Source organism: Rattus norvegicus, chromosome X, assembly GCF_021556685.1.
Source record: "Rattus norvegicus strain SHRSP/BbbUtx chromosome X, alternate assembly SHRSP_T2T, whole genome shotgun sequence".
NCBI lineage: Eukaryota > Metazoa > Chordata > Mammalia > Rodentia > Muridae > Rattus > Rattus norvegicus.
This window is the reverse complement of record NC_141554.1, coordinates 159,847,163-159,858,273: the sequence shown is the minus strand read 5'-3', so window position 1 is coordinate 159,858,273 and position 11,111 is coordinate 159,847,163. Positions and strand designations below refer to the sequence as shown.

At 47.4% G+C, this 11,111-nt stretch overlaps 1 protein-coding gene across 1 annotated transcript; it reads right to left on the bottom strand.

The window, feature by feature from the left end:
• Positions 1-11,111, bottom strand: LOC134484028 (X-linked lymphocyte-regulated protein 3A-like). The gene is made up of 9 exons (XM_087601088.1): positions 11,059-11,111; positions 8,781-8,920; positions 7,817-7,886; positions 7,105-7,139; positions 5,781-5,898; positions 4,845-4,944; positions 3,299-3,397; positions 1,088-1,183; positions 1-993 (listed from the first exon to the last, which is right to left on the bottom strand). Exons 2-9 carry the CDS (start codon positions 8,887-8,889, stop codon positions 937-939), a joined length of 684 nt encoding a protein of 227 aa, XP_087457214.1. The 5' UTR covers positions 8,890-8,920; positions 11,059-11,111; the 3' UTR covers positions 1-936.

Below are 11,111 nucleotides of genomic sequence, written 5' to 3'. Positions count from 1 at the left end.
TCTGAAACGATTTCATGTTTATTAAATCAAATGTTGCCAAGTAAAGAACTCCCAGGGTATACATACAGGAAGTCACAGGACATGAGATTTAACTGTACAGGAGACCTGATATATCCCTGATGATCAAGTACTCTACATGCGCAATAAATTTCAAAAAAAAAAAAAACCCAAAACATTGTCAGGTACTACTATCCATACAAGTGAGGAATTTAATAAACCACGGCGAGTCAAGCTCTATTCGAGTTAAGAATCACCTCTTAATGGGACAGAGACACATTTAACTGGAAGACCTCATAAATGTTGTCTTCAAATAACATTTCTACAGATGCACACCACGTTACTCACATCAATCTCGGGAGGTGTGATGAATTCTACTAATTTACTTTTTTTTGGGGGGGGGGACCTGAGGACTGAACCCAGGGCCTTGCGCTTGCTAGGCAAGTGCTCTACCACTGAGCTAAAACCCCAACCCTACTAATTTACTTTTTAACAGCACACTACCTTTGGAGGCTTAAGGTCCGTCCCATAGGCTGCATCACTGAACACATTTAAGAGCAGAGTGTAAAAAACAGACTGCATCTTCTTTAATTGTTTATCTGGACAAGACAAGGATGGCCCACTTGTGTGCCTTCTAGTTTGGGAAAATGATGCTCACGTATGATAATGCGCTATATCAATGCCAACGAGTGCCAACCCTTAATTACGATGCTAACAGGGAAGGCCTGTTGTTTCTACCCCGGGGTTGGAGCTTCCTACAGACGTATTTGTACTGCTGCCACACAAATCCTTGGGTACATTTGGGTTTGAACAGAAAGAGGCATCTTCAGGAACAGGGGGAGAACACGGAAGATCTAGTCGCCAAAACTGCAAACACCACAGGTAGCTTTACCCAGCTTATTTCTTCTCCGCTCATATTGACTTTTGTCCTCCAAAGTATTACGAGAATAACATATCCAGGAGAGACTGTGGGGCAGCAGCAGTCTCTTGCTGGCTCTGTTAAGAAAAGAAAATGTTAAATGGGTGTGAAATAAACAGCACTCAGGGTTGGACTTATTTCCATTTTCTATGTGAAAGGCTCGGTACTTACATGCATCATCAGAAGTTTTACTTCCAAGGTGGCTATGAGATGTCTCAGCTCTTCAGCAATGGAATTTGCCCGAGAATCCCTCAGCACCTCAAATTTCTGAAGCAAAAAGACATGTGCGGAAATCAGCCCTGGTCATCTTGCCTTACAAATGCGAACACCACCATTTAAAAGGGAGCAGATGTAATCAAAGACATATGACTCTGACACGGGCATACACCCTGGACAACATGAAGATCGAAACACCCAACAACGTGACACAGACTTTGCCACTCCTCGACCCACTGCTAAATGTTCAAATCCTGAGGGATTAGCTGTAGGGGTGGCCCAGGCCAAAGGTGCCTGCCTGCCTACCGTGCCCGAGAGCCTGGGATGCCTCTCCCTGCACAGCACAAATGAAAGGCAAGGAAGCCAAATGAAGACAGAGAACATGAGGTGTGAGCCTATTCACTGCCACTCGCCCACTTCTGTGCAAGATGGAATACCTTGTCCTGTACTATGAGCACTGTGCACCAGTGCACCAGGAACCTAAAACTCAACCTTTCCACTCCACGTTCCCTTTAGCACTGAGTGAAATAGCACACACTCCACCTAAACGGTTTTGCTAAATCCTGTGGAGGAATAAAACTTTGCAGGACCTCTTCCATAGTATCAAGATACAGTGACCATAGAAAATGGACCAACACAGAGAGCTTAAAGTTGGAATCGGTGAGCAAGTTTCTAGGCCACTGAGTACTTGAAGACTGATATTTCAGCAGGAACAGACACTGGCGCCTCTCCCTCCCTCTCTTCTCTTCTCTCTTCTCTCTTCTCTCTTCTCTCTCTCTCTCTCTCTCTCTCTCTCTCTCTCTCTCTCTCTCTCTCTCCTCCCTTTGTGTGTTTGTGTGTGTGTGTGAGTGTGTAAGTGCACACATGTGTGTGCCAAGGGTGGGGATTTGTTTTCAGAGAGAATCACAAGAAAGCAAGGAAGAATTCCGTGAACTCGGGTGTTTGGGATCATCTGAATTACTCTGGATGAACAAAATTCTAAATGAAACATGAACAAGACAATTCACATTGAGTCTGAACAAAAGCAGAAGTCCAGTGTTTAACTGTTTTCTAGAAGAGCTGCAAACCTGAAGAGGGCAAAAGTCAATCAACGCGCCTAGGAAGAACTTACAGAGACGATGATGGAGGGTAATCCTCAAATCACAATCTCTCTGACTTCCACTTACTTTCTCACTGAGTGCTACTACACCCGGGAGCTGTCTTATGGGTGTAATTGGCCATCTGAAGCCATGTTTCAGTCCAACAATGAAGGAAAATATAAGAGGATGGAGTAAGTTAAGTAAGTGCAAACATTCTTGTCACTGTTTTGCTTAAAAACGGATCACGAGGGTCTGGGAAGACAGCTTCAGTGTGTAAAAGTGTTTCTCAAGGGGCAAGAATGCAGCAGTAGGCAAGGAGCCTGCTCCACAAGCATAAAAAGCCAACCTTAGCTCTTCAGCACACATGTTAAACGTCAGGCATGGTGACACACCTACTGATGCAGGATAGGCCGAGCCTTAGGACCCTGTGAACAGCCAGCCTAGGCATAGTGGAGAGATCGGGGTCCAGTGAGTCATCCTGTTACCAAAGGAAATGACGGAGTCCGGCACAGTGGTGCACACCTGCCATCCCAGCAGCACTCAGGAGAGAGGCTGGCAGGCAGGCGGATCTCGGTGATTTTGGATCCAGACTGGCCCACCTAGTGAGTTCCAGGACAGCCAGAGCTATACAGTAAGATCCTGTCTCAAAATTAAAAACAAATAAACAAAAACCTAAAGGAAACAAGGTTAGGATGAACAGTATCCATAAGAGTTGACCTCCGACCTTTACGCACCTATGCAGAGACAGGTACACGTGTGTGCATGTGTGCACATACATACACAAGGGAAGAATGCACTGGGAGGCAAGATGGGATGATCGAAGGAGCGTAAATGCCCTGCCTGTACAATATCAACAGCTGCAGATGAAATTACCAAGGCAGCAAGTCCTGCTTCGAATGTTTCTCCTAACCATGAGGGAATCCTAAAATTACAAACTGACTTTGTACTTAGGTTGACACGGAGCACGAGGAAAATGCTGGAAGGTGTTTGCAGGTCACTTTTCTAAGGTGCTATCCGAAGCACAGAGAGAATACCGGAATAGCCAGTGTCCCCTTGTGTGGGTTGATTTGAAGAATGTTCAACAGACCTCCAAGTATTCTTCACACAGTGACTTAAATTCCTCCATTCTGTTCTTCTGCAGAGTGAGAGATTCATGAATAAACTTCTGTTGCTCCATAAACATATTCTACAAACAAAGACAGTACAAGATGTCAGAACAAAAAAGAAAAAAAAAAAAAGAGAAAAAAAATAAAAAAAAGAAGATGTCAGAACAAGTCAGGGGTAGGGGAAACCTTAGAGAAACAACGCAATGGTGTATTATATTTATGCAAAACAGATGGTGTAATACATGCACCATTTTTTCAATTAAAACAGTGACCACATTTACAACACTAACCTAATAGTAGAAAAATAACCTTCATAATGTGAAGCTCATTCATGTATTGGGAAGTTGTCTACTTAACAGTACTCAACACATAGCTATTAGTTCCTGAAGACTCGAAAACCTACCTATAGGAGGCCTCCAAATCTGCGGACTCTCTTGGGTTTTTAGAACCTACCTTGAGTTGTCCCCATCATACGTCACTCCACCAGGTAGGAACCCACTGCATTTGCACACAGTGCCATGCTAACAGGGTTATATTCTAGAAAACTTACTTCAGATGCTGCCCTGGACCAATACATGAATGCACATCTAAAAGAAACTGTTCAAAGAATTCTGTGAGATGGGGACTTTATCCTCTCCTTCCACTCTGAAGAAACCGAGGCCCGAGTGTAAACTGTTCTTCTGAGTTAGCATAACTACCAAGTAACAGGACCGTGACTGCGATCCAATTGGTGGGATTCCAGAGTCCATGCTCCTGACTTGACCTGGACCGGACAGCATCTCCATCTCCCTCAGTACACCAGCCTCCGCTTCCCCACCTCTGGAAGTCAGAATCTCCAGAAGGCAGCTCCATCCTCCAGCAGGAAGAAAGAACCCCAGAGGCACCACAGACTACAGTACCTGTCCCCAAAACCCCATTCTCACCTCCAGGGAAAAGGTGACTCAGTCACCATCACAGGTCCATCACTGCATGGCAACCTTTTCCCTCTTCTCCTCTGGGGACAGGGCTGGGCTGAACTCCAACCACTGACATCCAAGTCTCCATCTGCCCTGCCACAGCCACAGCCACAGCCACAGCCACAGCCACAGCCACAGCCACAGCCACAGCCACAGCCACAGCCACAGCCACAGCCACAGCCACAGCCACAGCCACAGCCACATGGGTCCTCTGCATCCCTGATCCCTGTGTCAGAAGGCTACTTGGGGCCCTCCCACTGTTTGGCATCTGCACCTTGGGGATCCTGAAGGCTCCCCGCTCAGGACACAATCCCATACCTTCCCCTGCACTCTGCAGACGCTACCTGCTCATCCCCAGATGTCCCCACCAACCTGGCTCCTCACCCATCATCACCCTCCTTGTCATCTCTCCACAGGGAAAAGAAACGAGTCAGGGAGGAAGGCCCATCTCTCCTCACCACACCCACCACCCTCCTTGTCTCCCTGAGCTCATGTCCTGCGGCAGGAAACCTCTGCTGCTACCTCTGATGCTGACACAATGGACTCCTTCAAAGCTAAGCCTGATACTCACGCAGAGTTTTTCGGCATGCTTCTTGACTTGGTTTGCATCCGTGGTTAGCTTCTTACTCAAATTTGTAACCTGAAGAGAATAGTCCTGATAAAGTTTCTGCCTGTAAAGGACAACAGTGGACACTGTGTTATCCCTTCTCGAAATGAAGACCACGCATTCAAGGCACGGCTGACTTGTCCTCACTCAAGCTACCGATGGAGGACTGGGAAAGAGCATCTAAAACATTCTGATGCGGAAATGGAAAATGAGGAGGATTATTTCATATCACACTAAGAGTGTGTGTTCTGCCTTGGCCAGGATAGAAGTCACTTCACAACACTCATTGTGTAGGAATTCTCAGGAAGAAGAAACATAGTTTTACTAACATTCCACAAGTATTTGCCTCTGAAGTGCACAACTTCTGCTTTACTTGTTCCTTTTATGGAGATTGGTCCAATGAGGATGCACACCTACGAAAATCACAGAGCTCTGTGGACACCTACCCACTCTTCCTCACTGTCCCAGTGAGGGTTCTGGTACACCTGTATGGTGAATGCTGCTCCTGAAACCTCTGCAACATTGGAGGCGAGAGATTGTCATCTCATTTCACAGCGAAGAGATGATATCATGGACTGCAGGATGTATGTTTTGGGGATCTCAAGGTCAATGCACCCAGCACTTTGACACAATGCACACACCTTCCTTACTGGTACACGGATTCAACTGCCCCGTGTGAAAACAGTGTCAAAACATTCTAATTCATTCTCAGGAAACACAGTTGCTTTCAGTCGCCACAAGAAGCTATCCGGCAAAAAACCAAGATGGTTCTACACCAAACCCAAGGCAAATACACTTGCCGACAAAATTTCTACCTTGTGGGGCCACTGGCTATTCCCCCTTCATCGTGCCCACAAACCAACTGTCAACAGCTCTGGGATCAAAGTGCCAAGACCTTACCTCTGTTCACACTGGGTTTTTAGAATGTCCTTAACTTTGACCTCCATGGCAAGGAAAGATGATGCCATGATCCTCAAGAATCTTTCTCTGTTTTCCTGGAGAACTTTCTGAATCGGCTCTGTAAAAGGAACATGATCTTGTAGGCATTACTGCAAAAGACCCTCACCGGTATTGGAAAGACACTTGTTATCAATAGACGGAAAAGATCTGTCCATGCAGAGGTTATCTGCCTCCTCTCTTTCAGCCAAGAATTTCAGTGGCTCCGATCTTAACGGGAAACTGGGTAGTTGGATTTCAGTGTCCAGATATTACATACAAAACATAACGCAGAGAACTTGACAAAACTTACAAAAAAGGGTATCAAGTCACGGTGTAATTTCTTTACTAGACGGCATTCATAAAGGATGGATTTTATCAATGTACTAAGTGTGCTCCAGTTGGAGGACACATTAGGAGGGGCTGTTGGGCTACTTGGTGCAAAGCACAGATATGGCCCCTGCGCAAAAATCTCTCAAGGCCCAGAGATCAGCGCACAGTGAGATGAAAAATACGGTAAAGATTGTGGGCATTGATGCTTTTGGACCAGTTTGATGAGGTAGACATCCTGAATCATTTAAAGGGAAAACTGACTCATGGAAAAGTCTGTGGTATTGGGGTTGGAACCCAGAGGCTTCAACATACGAGGCAAGTGTCCTCCACCCCACTACATCCCTATCCTGAGTCCTGGAGAGTTTCTACATGTAACTCTCCATCGGAAAATCCCACAGACCTCCCAGCTGGTTCTCAGTTTGTAGTTTTTGTCCAACAGTTCACGAGACTAACCTCTGACAGCGATTTAAAGAAGGATTAGCCCGATCATGCTATAGCCACAGGCTAACAGTACTGACTTCAGTTTTCCACTTCATGTGCTGTCTTTTTGCACGATAAATCGTGGGCAGCTATTTAACGAGGATTGGCCCTCTGCTAGCAACCCCACTCTCCCCAGCAAATAAAAAAGACCTAGACGAGAATACAAACGAGTGAAGTGAAATGTGGTATTAAAAGCAGATGCATCACTTGTGTGATTCAAAAACACATAATTTCTTCCCACTTTTAAATATCTCACAGAGAGTAGGTAAGAATAGTCACACGGCAGGTGCCATGATCTTCATATGGACAATTACCATGAAGTAGAGACTCGACGAACTAATAAATACTATTTTGACACTGAGTGTTTGAGAGCAAGGCAGTAAACACGCTCCTCCTCTCTGCCAGGTGACAACTCCCTCGCCTTGTACTTCTTCGGCTCAATTTTATCAAATTCCGAATGCCTCCTAGAACATACCTTCTAATTCTTGGAACAAATCCTGTTTTTTCTTCCTGAAAAGAAATCACATTAACTCTTTACTTCAACGTATACAAAAGGCCACCTTTGCAGAGTGAGCAGAGGAAGTGGAGTGTGCCACACAGCCTATATAAGGTTCTCGGTTCAAGAGCGGACGTTGACTCTTGTAGATTTCTAGAGAGGTGCAAGTGTACGCGTGTGCCGCCATCAGAGGTAGAAGTGTGTTTGTGTGGGTGGGTGGGTGGGGTGTCCTCCTCTAACCATCTCCACCTTACTCCTGTCAGAAACGTTCTGTGACAGGACTTGTAGTTTGCTGGCGGCATGCGATTTTGATTCTGTAACACACTGAACATCTGATGGACTGCAGGATGAATGCGTTGGGGCCTTTAAGCTCAATGCACCCAGCGCATTCCTGTGACTCACACACCTAACCCACTCCTGCATTTGTTTCTTTGTTTCTTTGTTTGTTTATCTCTCAATTTATTTTTGTTAGGTTGGCATCAAGAAAGAACTTCTCTGCCACACCTCAGCCCTCAGTTCTGGGGTTCAAAGGTGTTAAGTGGGGTCATGTGTAGCTTTTTCTGTGGGGGGTTGAGGATGTAACCTCAGATTCCTGTGTTTGTACATTGAGCACTCTTTCACTGAACCATCTTTCCAGCCTGACTTTTCTAAATGCATTTTATGAGTGGATGAAAAAATGAAATGTGGTCACCTGTCCTGTTGCCTTTCTGTTCCAGAGGCAATAGTTTCCTCCCTACCGGCAACAGGGACTTCTTTGTTGGCTGTATTAAAGACAAAGAGGAAAACTATTTTCAAAGAGGAAAACTATTTTGAGACAAAGTGTGCTGCTCCCATCACCTACCATGGAAAACAGACTCACTGTGGGGTTTCTAGGACCCATAGCCACCAATGATATCTTACCCTTTTGAAAGAAGCCATGCAGAGGCCCAAACAAACCACATATATACACATACAAGCACAGAGTAAGTGAGTGTGGGAGCGGTGGCACACAGAAGTATGCCTACAAACAAACATACATTGTGTATGTGTGTGTGTGTGTGTGTGTGTGTGTGTGCACGCGTGTGTATGTGTGTGTGTATGTGTGTGTGTGTGAGAGAGAGAGAGAGAGACAGAGACAGAGACAGAGAGAGACAGGGAGACAAAGAGACAGGGAGACTGAGGAGAGAGAGAGAGAGAGGGAGGAAAGAGAGCTTGAGGGAGGGAGGGAAGAAGGAAGGGAAGGAGGGAGAATGTGTTAGAGGGGTAGACAGAGGCACACGCACATAAACAGACACACATGAAATTTATTAGGCTTGAGTCTAGATCAGCTGGTGCCGGCACCTGCTGCACACGCCTTCGACATGTGACACATGTGTTCCCAGAGAGGCATACTGCATATTGCCTGGAAAGAACTGTCTTATGAGCCTTGCAGGTTTCATGTGAGGTCGGAATTTCAGGTGGGGGAAGCTTAAGCCACAAGAAGCTTGGGCAACAGTTCATAGCATCTGAAACCTCCCACTATTGCAAGAAAGCAATCTCCATGCACCACACCCACTCGGTGTCCCACCTGCCAAGGGATTTTTAGGATGTCTCCTGGGGGTAGACACATCCCTCGAGCAGCCCCTCTGGTTTGCTTGTGTTTTGTCATGATGTGGTTTTGTTCTGTTTCTTTTTACCTGCAGCGATTGCACCTGGTGGGTTCTGGCTGTCATCTGAAGAGAGATTTGGGACCACACTTGGGTGCCTGCCGACACTGGCAGTGGCCTTCCTTTCACTGCTTGACATGGCTAGAAGCTTCTTGGGTTAGACAGCACTCCTGGAAGTAGAGATGCTGGGCAGAATTGCAAGATGGCAAGGGGAGAAAGGACCAGGACTCCACGGGGTGTGGCTGGGTGCCCTGGCACTTGTGCTGGAGCAAAATGAGGGCAAGAGCATGTCACCAATGTCCTGACCTGCCCCGTTCCTCTATCTGGACCTGGAGCTCCCCAACCCACTTCCTCTCAAGATCAGTACCCTTTCCTGCTTTTGCAACCCCTGTAAAACAGTGCACCTACTGCTGGCATCTGGTTGGGAACTCCAACTCACTGAGGTCCTACTCAGTCCCCGAGGCTATGTCTTACAGCTCACACGTTGTCCCATTTAGCCCTCACAATCCATGCCACCCCATGACTGCCGACGACTGCTCCCTCGCCTTGCCCTCTGTGGCCTTGTGCGGTATCATTTGGAAAGTGAAGCTCCTGGTATGACTCTACCAGTTTGCCTTGGACCTGCCTCTTTGTGATCCCACTGCCCTAGCACATGAGCTAAGGCTCCTCTCTGAACCCTGTCCTAACTGGACTGCCTCTACACCGAGTTCCCCAATAGCAAATCATCCACCCAGGGTACTCTTCTGGCCTTGGAGCCTCCTTAGTCTCAGAGCGTGGCTGGGCATACCTAAGTAGGCACCACCTCCCAGTGCACGTCTCTCAGACTGGTTGGGAAGGCATGTACACCCAGGGTCAAGTGGCTTCAACTAGTACTTGTGGGACTTGGATAGAGATGTTGCCTTTGTTGAAGGGGACCAGACCTGGCCAGTCCCTTCAGACAGGCATTTATGTTGAAGGAGGCAAGGCTCACGGCCGCATATAAGCAGGAACCAGAGGTCCACTGAGGACCCCAAACAGATTCACAGAGCTCATGTGGAAGGTCACTACTTCTGTTTCTCTACTTCGCTGTCACAGCCAACTCTCTTCAAACTTGCCACCCACCTGGACCCCCTTTCATCCACTGCCCTCACTGGTCTATTTTACTTCCAGGTGGGAAATCTTCCAAACTTCTCATCACAGATAGACCTAGTGCCTTCTGCCTCAAGATCACACTATGTTCCACAATGGCCCGAGGCCCCAGGCTGACTGTGTTTTCTCACCATCAGAGACTCAAGACTGACTCTGCTAACACCCTATCACTCATCCAGGTGACCACAATTCAATACATTCCTCTGAGACGCTCCTTCTGCCCACCCCTCAGTTAGAGGCCCCACATTCCAGAATGGGTCTCTGATTACCAGGGACACTACTATGCCTGAGGCTGCCTACAGGTACTCCCAAAGGTGTGAGGCCTGTCCATCAGCCACCCATTCCCAGCTTGGGCCCTGTTGTTGCACATGTGTTTGTGCAGAGTGCCCAGGGTTCCCCATCCACTTCAGACTAACTCTCCTGGACAGATATTGCTCATGGAAGCAGCACAGGAGGATCCAGGTGTGGACCAGTCAGGATCCAAACAAAACAAAACAACCAAAAAGAAACAACAACAAAGGAAACCGAAGAATATGGAAAAAAAAAAAAACCCAAACCTGTCAGAAATGTGTAAAGGTGCCTACTCCCTCTCCCGGCGCCATCCCCCTCTCTATGGTCCTGTTGCCCTCATCACACCCCTTCTCATTCTCAGCCTTAGGCCCTCTTGCAGTCCCCAGGAAAGTGAAATAAAGCTTCTGATGTCACCTCACAGGTTTTCCAGGACCCTCACGTTCCGTGATCACACTGTCCCAGGATGATAAGTGCTTCAGTCCGTCCTGGTAACTCTAACCCACTCCTGGAGGCCCACCACGAAATGTCCTCCCAAAACCTATTCCACAGAATGTCACCACCACCACCACCCCCCAAAAAAATAAAAAAAAAAAAACTCATGCCACAATGACAAGGACTTCAATCTGTCCTGGTGCCTCTAACCCACCCCTGGAGGCCCCACATGCAACGTGCCCCTAAAACCCATCCCATGACAACACGGCCTTCACTTTGTCCTGGCGCCTCTAATCCACCACTGGAGCCCCACCATGGAACGTTCCCCCCAAACCCATCCAACGGAACATTCCCCCAAATCCCGTCCCACGACAACAAGGCCTTCAGTCTGTCCTGGTGCCTCTAACCCAGCCCTGGAGGCCCACCACCGAACGTCCCCTGCAAAACCGTCACCCACCTAGGCTCCTCGAGTCCGCAACACAGCCTTCTTCCACTCACACAGGTCGATCT